This window comes from Siphateles boraxobius, unplaced genomic scaffold, assembly GCF_051911475.1.
Source record: "Siphateles boraxobius isolate OS27281-9 unplaced genomic scaffold, OSU_SipBor_1 13, whole genome shotgun sequence".
Taxonomy (NCBI): domain Eukaryota; kingdom Metazoa; phylum Chordata; class Actinopteri; order Cypriniformes; family Leuciscidae; genus Siphateles; species Siphateles boraxobius.
Genome location: NW_027508733.1, coordinates 18,459,358 through 18,477,350, shown reverse-complemented (window position 1 = coordinate 18,477,350; position 17,993 = coordinate 18,459,358). Strand labels below are relative to the sequence as shown.

Sequence of the window (17,993 nt, the reverse complement as noted above, 5' to 3'; positions counted from 1 at the left end):
ACAAATGGATTTAGTAAAAGTACAGAAAATAATGTTGTGACAAGAATTGTGTCACAGTTTGGTCATTTTATTACTCGAAGTACTCTATGATGGGACTGACAGCACTTTATACCTTACAACAAAACTAGATAAGCTAAACTGTCAACACTTGAATTTTGTTTGTAAATGGAAAGATCTAGTTCTGTAACGTTTTAATGTGCTGTTTCATTTCCGGTGTATGGCATCCGTGCCCTTCATAATCTGTTCCTGTATACATGGAGGTACCCTGTTGGGGAATAAAAACTGATGAGGGATTAAGTCCTTATGCAGTATAAAAATAATCTGGGGCTTTGTCACCTCTGGCCGACTCTTTTAATCTACTGTCCGTTTCTCATCTGGTCTTCCGCGACCAGGTGACCTTTCTTCAACCTCTTCCTGTGCCTATTAGCACTCATTACCCTCCTCCTGCTGGGTTTCTCGCACTCTCTTAACCATCTGCCTCTGGTCTCTCTTATCCGCTACCCTGCTGAGTCGCAGGGCTGCTCAAAGAGTCCCGGGCGCCGTGCCGTCTTACGTTAAGGGCTTGTGACCCCTGAACCAGGCCTTGCACAAAGCCGCAATAAAGGCGATTGACGGCCGCTCGCTTTATGTGCTAAAAGAGACGACTTCAGAGCAAGCCCCGGTATGCCTTATAAAACACTGGAAAGCACCTTTTAATTGATTTTCTAGGTAGTTCTAAGATGCCAGCCCTTCCTTTCTTTGGTAAATGGGTAGGATCGTCAAGCTGAGGTATGTCTGGGGTCTGGCCATAATCGGCTGTGAAAATAGCCCAGGCCTGACTGTGATTTAGTTTGCACATGGTCTGCTCTCATATGCGTGTTTACAGTTTTATGACCCAGGGGAACAGGGGAAGCAGAAGTGAGTGTGAAATATAAAGGCCATAACAGGTTGGTCTAATGAGCTGCTATGATCCTATAACACACTATATATGAGCGGGTTCAAACGGAAAATACAACCCTGTTGACTTTATACTTAGAACATGATATACAAGCGCCTTTTGGGAAACAAAAAGTACAGCTTAGTGTTATATACAGTTGTTAGCTTAGATATTCGAATTCAACGATAAGAGCAACATTTAAAACACTATTACAGGCATGTGGGGTAAAATGTCTACAAAAAGTTCCTGAAAGATTATAAAATATTACTGGGAGCAATTTATAATTGCATGTTATTCCAAGGAAAAGAAAAAAGTTGTCTTCTTAACTGGGTTCTAAACATAACTTGCTCTGAAACAACTTTTCGGCTAATGTCGCCTAGGGTGAAAAATATGCCACCTTAAAAACGTATGAATAAAATCCTCTTGTTCAATAATGTTCCGCTCGGAAATGCAATATATCTACAATGAAAAATGTATACCAAATTTGTACATTTGGACTGCATATCATATTAGCTTAGCAGACTTGGCAACATCTTATAAACCTTTTTTGCTTTAGTCAGTAGGTTGATGCAGGAAAGATACGTTTCTTATACGAGCGACTTCATCTTCTTGAGCATTTGTTGAGATCATGACACATAGCATGCATTATGGATATACTCTAAAACCTGTGCCTTGCTTCGCTAATGGTGAAAGATGGCTAAGCGTACAACCCAGCTCTTTGAATTGGACATTTCTAGGTTTCCATAAATCTAAAAATACACCGCAGCTCAGACTCTGCCCGGCTGCCTAGACACACACGTGTGCAAGTGAACACGTGCGTGCGTGTGTGTGTGTGTGTGTGTGTGCTAACAGCGCTTGTAATCGTGTGCATTACAATGTTTGCCAAAACCTTGTTAAAACAGACGTCCTGATCTCTAATCGAGTATGAGACAAGGACACGTGTGAGAGTGTGGACGAGGAAAACAGGCTAAGGGGTTAAGATGAAGAGAGAGGGAGAAACTTAAGAGAAAGATCACAAGAACTTCTGTCTGGTTGCTTCAGTGCTTCTTAAGAAGTATTTTTAGCCTGGATTTTGGTGCTGAAATATTCAGCTCCGGTATACGTATATGGCGGCTGTTGTTTGAAGCACATATGTCAGTTATCAATGGCAATATTTGTATAATATACAGAAGTTATGTTTATTTATTAGTAAAGTTTTAAGGATAACATTTTTTGCAATATTTTGACTCCAGAACTACAGTAAAATCCCATAAAGCATTGCAAACAGCATAAATCGAATTAAAAACGTTGGAGTAATATATATATATATATATATATATATATAAACAATATAATTTAAGTTTACTGCAAAACATGCATATATATTCAAATATCTAAGTATTTTGAGAGCATAGGGACTCGATCGATTACGTCATTCGCAGTGCTTCATGGGATTGGGCGGAGCTAACCAGATCTTTTGGTGCGTTTTGCTAGATTCGACTCACTGATTGGTGGAATTTTATGTACAGCATCATGGGTATTGTAGTTTTTCACCACCAATTCCGCTGTTAAAACGATTATTTTAAAACTAAGTTGACGTCTTCAACAGAAGCAAATACCATCGATTAACAACTTCGTAGTTCCCGGTAAGGTTGTCTTTAAAGGTTTATAAGTTATCGTTAAAACATAATTTGAAAATGAATGGAGTTTTTACTTCCGGAACTGACTGTTGCACTCTATAGCCTTAAAGTAATCATCACTGGTACGTACATACTGGTACGTTGCTGTACAAGTGCAGGAAGAGAAACCATGTAGGAAAAAACAGATAAATCACAGGGCTTTCCACAAATCACCAGGCTGGGAGAAAGTGAGAATGTGCTTACTAAGTAGACTATAAAAACAGCAAATGATAATGTCCCATCATTCTCAGTATGATGCATTCATTTTATAATCCCTCAGTGAGTTTTATCGACCGCAGTGGCTGTCATTCAGTGCGTGAGGATCCTCCAGTGAGCAAGGAAAACGTGCCGTGACTGGAACGGCAAGCCATTATGCAAAATAATAAGTTCTTCATAATTGCTTCCACTCAAACAATAAAAAATGTCACAATAAATAAATCTCATCAGCCTAATGGTCTGTCGCATTGGCTGACAGGGTCAAGACAAATGAACAAAACACACCAGGAACAGATATAATGAATTTGAGTGTGTTTGGTTGCTATATATTCAGTTATTTATTTTTTAACTGAATTTTTATTTCTATAAAAAGTACATTTATATAATTACATAAATTAGTATTATATTTATCCTTAATTTATATTATATAATTTTTTTAACTTAAACATACTCAAATTGCACGTGCAAAATAAAAAATAATCAAAATTATCAAAATCCGCACAATCGTACTTTAACGACCAATAAAAAACAATGGGAATTTTTTTTATGTATTTCTGGAACATTTACAACCTGGTCAGTCAAATTGACAGCTCAAGTGCTTTCCGAACGTGATCCGATCACTGAAAACGTAAGCTAATGCTATGTAAAGGGGTCATTTGAGTGCTTTTCTTTAACTTGAAATCCTTGCTTTCTAACAACGTCATTGAGACATTCTCAAATTGCCATGCTTGCCGCTGCTAAAATCTGGATTACGAGCTCCTGGATTACGAACAGAGTATTTGAGTCTTAAAGAAATCCTAATCCCCGAGCTGTCACGCAAGGAGTCACAAGTGTGTCTTTAACAGAGAGCATATATGTTTTGCTTTTGAAGTTGCTACACATTTATCGGGGCTTTTACCATTTTGCATTAGCGGTTCCGCTTTGTAAAAAAAAATCTCAGATGCAACTTTTTACAACCTCAAATTTGGTCTTCTTTACCTTCATTTCAGATATCACACACCAGTTCTAAATGATCTTTGACCTGTCTGGGTCGTTTTTTTTCTTCTTTCTTTTACCCAGTGCAGTTTTTTCACGATTTTAAACGTTGATGCTATGCAACTTGTCGGCGTTAATTTACCTAGCTTCTCCCAAGTGACAGATGAATTTGCGCTAATGTTGTCACAGAGTTGGACACACTGTCTTTGACATCAACAACAAACGATTTGGGACATTTTTTCTCCTCACTTGTGATTAGCACACTTATTTTGCTACTCTAACAACCCATGACTATTTGGTTGCATTTTATTATTTGCATTTAGCATTGTTAGCATTGTTTTGTACCAAAACAGACCTTCATTTTTGAGTTGCTAAACACGCAAACACGGTAATAGTGAAGGGAAAACATGTTTTGCTAACATTTCCTGTAGCTAATGGGAGACTTTGGTTAGTAGCTACCTTTTTATGGCGATCAAACTAAACCTCAGCACAACTCTTGAAATACTTACATGCATAGCATGTCCCGAACGTCACACTTTCACCTTTAATAGAGTCTGACAGGCATTCTTCTTCATTGGATACAACTACAAGGAGACGCTTAATGAGTAAATGGTAAATAGCTGATAATTCACTCAATGTCAAGACCCTAAAGAGATTACCTGACTAATACAGTCAACGGAGGATGATGTCAAAACCTTCCCTGAACCCTAATGTGATATGTTGATGTTGGTGTCCCTGTTGTTAGGACACCGGATAAAAGATAAAAGGTTTCATTTACTAACCATGCATATCCACCAATTTGCATGTGAAATCTGCGTACGAACATTTTCAAGAACAAATCATCATTCATCAATAACTTACATACTCAAACTTATTCTAAATTTACGGGGAAAAAACAAGTACGCAAAACTCTGGGTGGACTTACCAAAGCGTTAAGATGAATTTTAAGATGTATTTTTATTAGTGCTGGGCAACGATTAAATTTTTTAATCGCGATTAATCGCATGAGTTTCTTGTGATTAATTGCGATTAATGTTCTGCTATATACAAAAAAGTGCAATAACTAAACAAATAAGGTGCTTTTATACCAGCAGTATTCCCTTTACACAGTAATCTCAAATCTCAACTTTTAATGTAATCAAATCAAATATTTAAACAAAGCTATTTGCCACTGCCAGGGCATTACCATTTATCTAGTTTGTTAAAACGAGTCCAGTTTTTTTTCTGAACAGGTATAAACAGGTATCTTTTATCAGGGAGCAGCAGAAACAGTCTATGTAGTAGTCAGAGGTCATGATCACTACAGATATAAGTCGACCAACGTTACTTATAGTAGCTTAGGTTTGGTCATGCCATGGTTTCCCATGTAAGATTACATTTAACAGAGAAAAAAAACAATTTATACTTTATACTCACGCCGTAGCTGTGTAGCGCGCGTACACTTCGGCGTACCCTGACGTGCACCTCTCCAAAAATGTAACGTCAATTCTACGCGTACCACAAGCGCTGTGATTGCTAGAACCGTTCCCCGGGTTTCACATGCTCCCTCTGCATGTGTAATTGCGCGTCAACGCGGACAACGACACAGAGATATAAATGAAAACCAACGCGTAGTCTATAGCGTATAGTCTTCGGCGTAAGTCCGACGCAGAAGTATAAATCAGCCAAGAGTGAGGTGAAGTGGTCGAGCACAAGGTGCAGCGACAAGCGGGTACTTTCCTGTGCAACTGTTGCGGTCATGCTCGTCTCACGCAAGCGCCCGCTCGTTGCCGAAGTTGAATTGTCTATAACTTTTTATAAAGGGCGCGACGCACAAATCATTAGAAGAGAGACTGGTCGTCGGCTCGCTGTTAGTGAGTTTCCAGAATCTAAATAGTTATTATCTATAGGTGTTATAGTACTATCCATCAGGGGCACCGTTAGAAATGTTGGGTCCTATGAAAGAATATGAGGTTGGGCCCCCTACTGCACCTATTCCATTAATAAAATCGATCTCTGGAGGCCCCAAAATTGTGTGGGCCCTTAGAATCGTCCTAACTTTTCCCCCCTTAGCGGCGCCCCTGCTATCCATAGAGCGCCTGTCATTCACTCGCGGAGCGCAACCCTTTAAAGGGGTCATGAACCCAGCAAACAAATTTAGGTTCTGGGAACGTTCTGGGAACGTTAGTTTTTGGTTCCCAGAACGTTCCTAGAACTTTCCCTTAACGTTAGGGGAACGTTCCCGGAACGTTTTCCTTACGTTATAAAAATGGAACCTAAAAATAACCTACATGGAACGTTCCTATAACGTTCTTGTTTGGTTCCCAAAAAAATAACCTCATGGGACCATTCGGGAACGTTCTGTGTTTGCTGGGAAGTGGCTTTTTAAAAAAAAATATATTGTTGTCTGAGGTCAACTTATGACGTTCGCTTGGTTTTTACATTCAAAAACATCAAAATGAATAAGTAATAGGCTATTTTCTACCCTAGTTTTGAGCCTAGCTCAAAAACGCTCGGTTTGTATGGGCGTCTCGCATTGAAGACTTGGAAGTAAACGCCCACTGCTGTGAGTGGATAACAGTTTTGCATAATAATGAGTTTCAACTCACTCGTCAGTGCACGTGGGGGAAATTGTTTTGAAAACTTCCAATGTTGTAAAATGGCAACCGGAATGATTCGCCCATACATGTTCGACCCAGAGTCCGATCCCGAATCGCAGGACAATGAACCAACAACACCTCAAATACAACGGATACTTCAGCCTGTGACAGCGTGGTAAGTTATTGTTAATTGTTTATGCTACTTCTAATGTAGGCTATCTTTAATGTTTTTATAGAAATTTTACTCACATAAGTGTGTTGCACCATTCCTGTCGGATCCAATATAGAAGGCACAGCACCGTTTTTCAATCTTAATCGGTCTAAAAATCCTGTCTCGACCTGTGTCTTGTTTACAAAACAGTCCTCGGCGAAATGAAGCGAACAAACGGACAATGTTTTAAGTTACCCACATCGGCTGAAACCTCATTAAAAATAAATTTTAACCATGCATTCCTATTGGAATGCAGAGGAAGCTTATGCAGCGACTGTCTTCTTCCACAACCAGGCACTGCACAATATTTAGTAAACGGCATGTTTACTGCTCGGTAGCTCGATCCGGTTTGTCATCACGAGGTAGGCCTATGTTATTTAGCTATGCCTGTAATGCGCGAATCGGTGGGCGGGGCTAAACCGGCCGTGTTGAAGTAGGCGTTGATCTTCTTCTGCGGGGGTGGTGTTTTATCCTCTTTGACGTCATAGTTCCCCAGTTTGAAAAACGAGTCGTTTTCTGAGCCTGGTGTCAATAAAAGCATTTATTGGACTAACAAGGACGTTTTCAGTTCTGAAACTTACAGGATATTCTTATAATATGGTGACCTCTTAGATGTCAAAAGTTTGATTTCTCAGTTCATCACCCCTTTAACTGTTCACCAGAGAGAACCTGCCTCTCTTCACTGCTTGTTTGGGTGGGTTATTTGCTGGCTGACCAACATCCAACCCCTCCTGTGATCATGGTTTGACTGGAGGCCTATGTGTATTCAGAGCCAGTGAGCAACGGACTTTCAAAATTATAATAAAAAAAACTGCGTTAACGTGCGATAAAAAATTGTCGGCATTAATTAATAAATGCGTAAACGCCATAATAACGCGTTAACTTGCCCAGCCCTAATTTTTATTCATGATTATTTCATCTTAAATATAGTTAATCATACACAGTAATAAGAAAAGTTGCATTAAGCTCAAGCTGTGAGGTGGTTAAACTGGTTTTGGCAGGGGGAAAAAAGAAGAAAAAAATAGCGTGGAAAGCCCATGTTTATGTTGTGTTGTATTGTGCTTATAAATATGAATTATTCAAGTCATAATTACTGAATGAGACCCAAATTTCTTTAAAATCACAGGACATGCACATACATGTTAGATTTTCAATCTCGCTCATGGAAATCTTGTTCAATCCCGAGAAAACACACATTTCACAGCACTCTGTGTCTCTGCCACTCAAGCAGTATAATGTTCCTCGAACAAAGAAGCTGACAGCGATAATAATCACATCTCCGTCTTCATCACTCACTCTCTTCCCTTTCACCAGCGTGTTGGCAGCGAGATAACCTGACAGCAAATTGGCTGACGCAAAAAACGTGCAATTAATATTGGCAGAGCAAAGTGGCTGAAGGAACGCTGGGCGCTACTGTGAATTATTCACAACACTGTGAATAACACGAAGAGCATGAGGTGACGAACACTTGTCGACGGCTGGTGAAGACTAATCACAAAAGGAGCCATTTCATGTATTTAATCAGCTAGAGAGGTGCTAACAGCATAGCTTAAACAATGAACCCTATAGCTGAAACAAGCAAATGTGTCAGGGTTTTTTCTATTGTAGTTGTGGAGAGTAAGAATTAATCAAGGATTTATGTAAGGCAAGAGTGCTGTCGATATACAACATCAACATGGCTGGGTTTATAGCTAATTCAATGCTAACTGCTACATGACAGCTTCAGTATATGATTGCTACATATATTGTGAAGGTTAATCAACTGTTGAAAGGGTAGATTTTGTCGACAATCAAGTGGAATTTTGGGTTTAAATTCAACGTTCACTTCTTTGTTTTGAGGCATAGCTACAGTAGCGCAAAGCGATAAGAATGCTAAGACTAAGGGTTAGTTTTTCAGGGAATGTAAGAACTGATCAAATTGAATGAAATGGATGTTGCTTTGGATTTTACATAAATGTAAATGTCACTGGGTAGAAGCTACCACAGCAGGTCACGTGAACCTAGTTTTAAAGATACATTTAATTTAGACCCTCCAACCTTACAATACATTACACTGGCTGTCAAATGTTTTGAATAATTAAGATTTGTTAATGTTTTTGAAAGAAGTCTTTATCATATTATATACATTTTAAAATATATTAAAACTGAAAACTGTTCTTTTAAAAATGTAATATTATTTCACACTATTAAATTCAGCCTTGAGCAGAAAATAATTCTTTGAAAAACATAAAAATTATAATTATTCTAAACTTTTGACTCCCAATATATATATATATAGTATATATATATATATATATTATATATATATATATATATATATATATATATATATATATATATATATATATATATATATAAAAAGATACATATATACTGTATATATATATATATATATATATATATATCAATAATCTATTATGCAAGGGAAATGCCGTCATCCTCAAAAATAAAGCTGTTCATTGTTAGTTCATGCTAGATAGGTTCATTAAATATTAATAACAGATACAACATCTGATTTTAATAATGCATTAAATGTTGAAATGAATATTAGCTGAGATTAAAAAACAAGCTTAGAAGTATTTTTTAATGTTAGTTCATGTTAACTAATGTAGTTAACAAATAGAACCTTATTGAAAAATGCATTTATTCTGTATTTGTAATGTGAAGAAATGTCTACGTTTATCCTCCACACTTTTTCAGGACACAAGCGATGCTTTTCAGAGATCTTGACGTGTCCACTCCAACTTCTACAAGCGTTCCAAACGCTCCTGAACAAAAGAAGGCTTGTCAGTGGTTCCAGGTGTTGCGTGTACCTCAGCGCAGGTGTGCTTTTATTCGCGATCAGTGGCAGGGCAAGAGGGTGTAAGATCTGATCAGATCTGCATGATCTGGGCTCTAACAAGCCTCACGGTGCACTGCAGATCCCTGCTGAGAAACACTCCCGTGCATCAAAAGAACAATCAGCGGGCCAGAGGGAGAGAGGCTGTGTGGGAGAAGGTGTAATTATCCTCAGATAATCACGGTTCCACAATTCATCTGCCAAAACATGAGCATTCGCCACAAATATCTTGGTACTGTGTGTACTAGCACAAGCTGAAACTGCTAAAACTAGACTGTAAAAAATGAAATGTTCAGTATAGACAACAAGAAATAGAACTATTTCTACATGATCTTACCTTTGTAAATACTTCTGTTGATGTAAACTTATGTAACCTGGTGGATGTGGTCATATTACAGTAAATGTTATGACAAATTTAACTGTTATCAAAGTAAGCACATTTTTAGTTTACATTACAGGACTTTATACTTAATGTATAAAAATGTGAAATATATTAATAATAATTGTTAATAATATAACAACTTTATAATAAATAATATGATTAATAACACAAGGTATAATTTAAATAATAATTCAATTAGTTCATACTTTATAATGTCTGAATTTTTAAATGAATATATTCAGAATCACGTGAAGCCTATTTTTCATTTTTAGTTTACATGGCAGAACATTCTATAAATATATTAAACCTTAATATCTAAAAATATTATTTAATAATTTAATCTAAACTAATATAGCCAAGTTAATATTACAGTAAATATTATTTTAGTTCATTTAGAATCATATGAAGCATTTTTTGTTTACATGACAGAATCTTTTGTAAATATATTAAACATTAATATATAAAAATATTAAATATAATAGTAATAATTAATAACAGTATTCAATTTTGAATAATAATGAAATCAGTTCATACTCAATATACAAATAAAGCCACATTTTACACGATTTGATATTACAGTAAATATTATTTTTGAATTGAATTACATATATTAATTTTCATCATATGCAGCGTATTTTGAATTTTTAGTTCACATGGACATGTGTATATATATATATATATATATATATATATATATATATATATATATATATATAATTTTAATATTTATGAGTGATATTCAAATTATGTGTTATATGTATTTATATGCAGAATTGTATATAATTATGATTAAGAAAAATATATCTGTTAATTCATGCCTAATAATTCCATCATTTGTGAGGAATTACCACAGGATTAAAATGTGTGACACTCGTGCAAACAGAAATTAGATGCGTAAAACTAATTAACAACGTCAAATGAGCGAATTTGATTGTCACTCTCCACTGAACGACTGTATTATTGAATCTGCATGTGCGAAACAGGTTTGATATATGCGAAAAGCTTAACCGAATCAGACCCTGTCTGATCTATGGGGGTTGGATGTGTGTGTGTGTCAATGTGGCTGAGAACATGGGTGTGTGCCTCTTTCATTTCACACAGGGCTCATGTGTGTGTGTGCGCCTCGCTCTATAGAAGAACAGCAAACATGAGCCAGCGCTGAGGTCTGAAACCAGGCTACACGTTACAAGGGTCCAAACATCACTAATTCGTCAACACCGCGGATACTTGGATCTCGCTTTCAAAACCTGGAAATAAATCTGTTAAAAAAAATCAAAGTTACGATCACAAACAAACGCGAGGTCGCACACATCCCCACCCGGCTCCTGTCTTCACGGCCTTCTTGAGGGAAATGTGAGATTGTCATTGTTTTCGACCGCAGGGCTCAAAGTGTCACGTAGTCCCCTCTGTTGAACAATACGCTGCCTCTTGTGTTTGTAAAAATGGGAGAGACACTAGTTGCGTCGGTAATTCTAGACAGCGGCATTCAGCTCTGGTTCCTCTCTGACCTTTAGGTGATGGTTTATGATCAGCTCTTTCTAAAACATGCTAAAACCAAACGAGGCGGAAACCTCAAACCCTCCAACTCAGAATGCACTGTGTGGGTATCACTGTCACACCAGTTAAAGAGGCATCAAAATAACATCTTACAGAAATGACGACTGTCGCTGCGTCCGATAGCCTACATAGTGTGTGAAAAACAGTATGCCAACAGAGTAGTGTGTGCGAATACATAGTTTTCGAATAACAGAGGGTGAAAAGTACCAGGATGACCTTCTACTTCCGGTGAGATTCTGAAGTGAGCATTCGACTGACACTTTACTATCCCATGAGGCCACGGGAGAGGATTTATGAATGGTGGTGAAGCAACGCAACTGACGCCGTGGGTCACATGGCAGTGACAACATGGCGGAGATAGTGCATCTGAATTTCATTCAAACTACACACATTCATACTATATAGAATGTACTTTTTGAATGGTCGTGAAGTAAATTTCAAACCGAATGTACTGCCTATTATACAGTATGCGATTTCGGACATAGTGTTTAACTAACCAGAATGTCAGTTCAACATTTAAACAACATTGTGTTACCATTACATATAATATTCTGTGAAAATCATTGTCTGTTGTCAAAATATTGCAAAAATGAATCATGCAATTTGAATCAAATTAAAGTTCTGTCAATGTTAGATGCGATTATTCGCGATTAATCGACTCAACTCAACATGAAATGTTGTTTGCATTTAAAGTCTCTAACGTGACATATTTCTAAGAGTTCAGTCAAATAAGGAAAATTCTGTCATCATTTACTCATCCTTTCTTTCTTCGGTGGAACACAAAAGGAGATGTTTTGAAAAATGTTCAAGCTGCACTCTTCTATACAATGAAAGTGGATGGGGACTGGGGCTGTTAAGCTCCAAAAAGCATCATAAAACATCACAAAAGTAATCCAAATGACTTATTCCAGGTCTTCTGAAGCTGTGAACGAGGAACAGGCTGACATTTAAGAGGTTCTTTACAGAAAATCCTGCCTCAGAGCCGTAGTCCCCATTCACTTTCATTGTATGGAAAAGAGCAGCTTGAACATAGTGCTATAAATATCTCCTTTTAAGTTTTGTTATGGAAATAAAGTCTAAACTAAAAACAACACAACTTAAGTAATTTATATTTAGCCACTAACTTATAATAGATCTCATTTAAATAAACATGAACGCTTCAAGCAGACAAACACAATCTGGCTGTCAACCACTTTAAAGCTTTTAAACGAACAACTTATTTCGACGGTTTGAACAATGAATAAAAGATTTTGAGACGGTCTCCAACGAGACGGTGGTGGGCGGCCGGCACTGGCTACATTTTCCTCGTCTCCCCCTTCTGTCATTGAGACCGCAGGCGATGACCTTGAGCATTTCCTCTAGGCCAATAGGAACTCTTTGTTTCTCCCAGCCTCTCAAATCTGCTGAGGATGCCAATGTATAATGCCTCAAATATACACTTATTACTGAAGGCGACTGCCGAGGAGGTGTTGCGTCTATGCTTGTGTGTACAGTATATTTGTACAGTGTGTACGGTATTTGTGTGTGTGTGTGTGTGTGTGTAATACAACGAGGAGGCAGGATATATATTGTACGGATATATTTTCATTATCTTATAGAAAAAGTACATTGTGAATATTGGCAATGTTTCCTTCATGGTTTGAGCTTTATTTACAAGTGTTTATGTGTGTGAGTGTGGCACATGTGCGATAATTTATCTCCTTTGGCTTCATGGGCACACAGCACAATTAGACATATGCATCCCAGAGGAATTCTGGGAAGAAAAAAAAAAAAACTGGGAGCACATCATGCACTGATATAATTGCATGTTTACCCAAACTGATTTGTGACATATTACTGGTTATAATGTGCGACCTGTTATCAAAAAGATGGCTGTGTCATAAATATTGATGGCAGATTTCATACTACCCAGCATGCATGGGACAGATTCACAACCTGCCAAGATTTTTTTTGGCCCCTAATGGGAACATTAAAAATCCCTGGCTCCAGCTACGAGTCACTTGCTGACTGCACGGATTTCAGCTGCTGCCTGTTACTTGCAAATGACAAAGAAAATCATGAGACTTGCTCATCAAATGCCACGATTTACTGACCTCACTGCCCTATGTGTATCTAATAACGCCAACAACCACTGATTAATACCACAAATTGCAATTACAGTGAGGTTTTTTTACTCCTAGACTGCATCCCTGGGGAAAACCTACGAATCTGGTGTTCATCGTAACATGACCTACAGGGACCACATACTGTTGAGATGAGATGAACCACATGGGGATCCAGACATCAGGTGGGTGTCTAAATAAAACTGATGAACGAAACGAAAGGTCATTTTTAATGGGAAAGCTCGCTCGTGATCAACATTATGCCAGGTGTAGCCCTGTGTCAGCAGTTACAGTTTCGTCTATTGTTCTGTTCGGTGGGGCGCGTAGAGCTTTTGTTTGGGACCCTCCATCTGTTCATGTGAACTTAATAAGAACATGCACCTCGCCTAACATTAAGGAGCGTGTCAGGTGGAGAGACAGACTGAAGACAACAGGACAGACAGACAAACAGATATATATATATATATATATATATATATATATATATATATATATATATATAGATAGATAGATAGATAGATAGATAGATAGATAGATAGATAGATAGATAGATAGATAGATAGATACTTAATTATTCTTGTGAGTGTAGTCATAAACATAGTCAACGCACAGAGAGAAATGTCAGTGTTGAATATGAATGAGACAGTACCTGTAACAATGACCACAGTCACTGATAATTCATACCTGATATCTCGGACTGCGGGACGCCGTTTAACGTGAAGCCTTTGCCGCTGTAGAATTGGCGCACGTCCGTGCAGCTCCGCGCTTTACCGCCCGCGTTATCCGCAGACAGAGACACGGAGACGAGCGACACGAGCAGCGCGACCGCTGTCAGATCCATTGTGTCCGGATCCAGAGACTGAGGATGAAGTCCACTGACGCTGATGCTCAACACTTCACACAGCGAATCAAAGCATCCGATTCTTCCTACAACAGCAGGATACTATAGTAAAAATCCACTTGTTTAGGGATGTAAATGCACGTCCAGGTTTAAAGCCGGTGGTCCTGATGAAAGAGGATGCGTTAGCCTATTGATCAGTCCGGTGGGGATCTGTTTCTGGTGCTCATGTCTTTACGCACTAGCCTATTAATAATGCATAACTTATAATATCCCTACAAGTAGCTACTGTAATATAAACAGTAAATACTGTTGTAGGAATATCTGGTTAAAGCGCCCAGTGCTGCTGCTGTGCGCTCCTGTGCTGTCTGTCTCTTTACTGTCCCGTTCTCACCGAACAATAGTGATGTCCGATTCGCGAACGAGTGGTTTTGAATCGGTTCATTTGAATGATTCGGACGAATCGATTCGCTTATTCATAGAAACATCGCTTTGTCTGACTGGTGCACAGACTGGGATAACTAGTTAAGATCAGTGAACTTAGGCTGATTATAGATAGATAGATATATAGATATATAGATAGATAGATAGATGATAGACAGAACGATAGCTATCCTATACACAGACAGAAAGATGGATAGATAGACAGATAGAGACAGAAAGATAGATAGATAGATAGATAGAGACAGAACCATAGATAAATAGAGAGATAGAAGACAGACAGATAGACAGACAGACAAACAGAACGATAGATGGATAGATAGATAGATAGATAGATAGATAGATAGAGACAGAACAATAGATAGACAGATGATAGACAGACAGAGAAAGAACGATAGATAGAACAATAGAAGTTAGACAGACAGATAGAGACAGAACTATAGATGGATAGATATATGGATGATAGACAGACAGAATGATAGATAGATAGAGACAGAACGATAGAACCATAGACAGATAGAGATAGAACGATAGATGATAGATAGATAGATGATAGACAGAACGATAGCTACTACACAGACAGAAATATGGATAGATAGATAGAGACAGAACGATAGATAGATAGAGACAGAACCATAGATAAATAGAGAGATAGAAGACAGACAGATAGATAGACAGACAAACAGAACGATAGATGGATAGATAGATAGAGACAGAACAATAGATAGACAGATGATAGACAGACAGATAGAGACAGAACAATAGATGGATAGATAGATATATAGATGATAGACAGACAGAATGATAGATAGATAGAGACAGAACGATAGAACCAAAGATAGATAGATAGATAGATAGATAGATAGATAGATAGATAGATAGATAGATAGTGAGTTGGATATCTAGACATCTTTTTGTGGATACATTTTAATATCCGGTTAATAATAAAATAAAATAAATCTTAACAAAAACATAGTAATAAACACTGTGACTTAAGTAAAAACATTGGTTTCATAGCAAAAATAAATAAATAATAATAATTCGAGGAACATTTTGAGGTGATGAATCATTTGAGTCGATTCATTGAAACAATCCGTTCGAATTTCGGATTTCCCTAAATCCCTGAACAAGTCCAGCCCTGTGTTTGAATAAAAGAGGAGGGCTGGGGGGTCCAGACACCTGCAGGAGGTAACAGACGCCCCCTGCCGCCTTCCCCGACAACTAACACAATGTATCCTGCACGGCAATTGATTTTCAGGTGAGATACTAAATGGACGTGATCATAAAACAGATTGAATCGGTTATAGGTTGAAACCGAGAATACAGTCAGCAGCAAAAGCCTGTTATTTTCCAGTCCAAACATGTTTAATTAAGAGCACTCAGATTCTCAGGGTTTATGTTGAGCGGGTTCATTTCAATTACATGGTGGTTACACAGCTGCATATTAAGAGGAATAATTATTTTTCACAACTACAAAAAGCGCACATTGCACCTGTTTGATCATATAGACGCCTGGGTGAAAAATGAAAAGTGAGTCATTGACCGCACCAAGAGAATAATAAACCTCTCACCTTTACTCCAAAGCAGTTTCAACGCCAATTTCCCAGTATTTCTATGACAGTTGCCATGTACTTTGTTGGCACAAAAAGTAGCAACGGCAAAATGAAGGGTTTCACTGTGGCTGGAGAACATGACAGCTTAATTGGCATCTAAATAATAAGACACAGCTAATTAAAAAAAGCAGCATAAATTACAACATGTCTGCTGAAAGACATGAAGACTCAATTGCGCATTCTGGGCGTGACTGGTTTATTGCAAACATCGCTCGGCTAGATAACAGAGTAGCCTAGGCTATGTTGTCAGAAAATATGTAATTGATACAAAACAGGTTCAGATCAACAACAAACCACAGCTTTGCGACAGGAAAATAAAATATAACCCGCAGACGAGATGAAGAACGTGCTCAGATGTTGATGTTGACGGCGAGGTGCGGAAATAGAAACGATTTCAATTTCAAAGTGCATGAGTGAGAACGCGAAATGTGGAGAGAGAGAGAGAGAGAGAGAGAGAGAGAGAGAGAGAGAGAGAGAGAGAGAGAGAGAGCGCAAAAAGACACGTGTATACTTTGAAAATATGATATTTTATTGATCGATGCATGTGCGAGCAGTTACAGTGACAAATGACATATGGCACAGTTGGAGCTACATGGAAAATGACATTATTGACTCAAAACTCTAAAAATATAAGTTTAAGACTTTGACGTCAGGGCGAACTGTCAAAACAATAGGAACATTTTGCATCTAGAAAGTGTTAAACACCAATGTTAAGGAAGTTTCTACTAGAAAAAGTAACGTATTTCATTACCCTATGAGTTAATCAAAAGCTGTTTTCATTGTTTTAAATGGTTATATGCACAACCCGACTATCATATCAACACTTTTGTATACATAGACTTCAGTATAAATATGTTAAATGTACAATTCGACTTTTTACAACAACAAAAAAGCACTACAATTGCTCAAGCAGGTGGGTCAATCTTACAAAAACTGGGTCATTTCCCTCTAAAAAAATAAATAAAAAATACTAAATGGAAATTGGCCTGTTTTGAAGTCCATTAAGATTTTTTTTTTGTTGCAATATTTGTATTCCTTACATTATTTTCAGAGTTTCCTCTGAAATTCTCAATACTGTAATGCAAAGAAATATAGTTTTCATTTCTGTAGTTTGGGAAGAAAATATCTATAAATAAACTATTTAAATGAGAGATTTAAATTTATTTATGCAATTTATTATTGTTTTTTCCTCCCTAGATTATAGATATAAGCATTACAGCGTAAATATGTTCAAAAATGTCACAATGCAAAAAAGTCCTAATGTGGCTTTATTTTCTTAAAATACCCCCCCCCCCTCTATTTAGGGTGAAATTGAACTTAAAATTAAAACAGCTCTATCTTTATATAATCCAAACATACAATAAAACAGTATTCACACATAGTAGCCTATATATATATATATATACGTATATAGGTATATATATATATATATATATATATATATATATATATATATATGTGAGCAGCCTTCCCAGTAACTACTGCAGGATGATGTGATATTTTACTCTAAAATGTACCAAACCAGATGAATGTAATTGTAAATCCTCATTCAAAAAGTTTCAAAACAGCGGCACTACAAAATATGACATTAAACCACCAAAGAAATGATGGCGGACCTCATCACACTTGCGTCTCCTTACACTACTTAGTAGCTACATAAAACCCT

At 37.4% G+C, this 17,993-nt stretch overlaps 1 protein-coding gene across 1 annotated transcript in view; it reads right to left on the bottom strand.

Annotated features, from left to right (window-relative positions):
• The window catches only part of gpc1a (glypican 1a), a 32,517-nt gene extending 17,730 nt beyond the window's left edge, over nt 1–14,787 (bottom strand). The window contains exon 1 of the mRNA XM_077226245.1: nt 14,120–14,787. Coding sequence (XP_077082360.1) covers nt 14,120–14,276 — 157 coding nt within the window. The 5' untranslated portion in view covers nt 14,277–14,787. The remainder of the gene's footprint in view (nt 1–14,119) is intronic.
• Between the last annotated feature and the right edge of the window lie 3,206 nt (nt 14,788–17,993).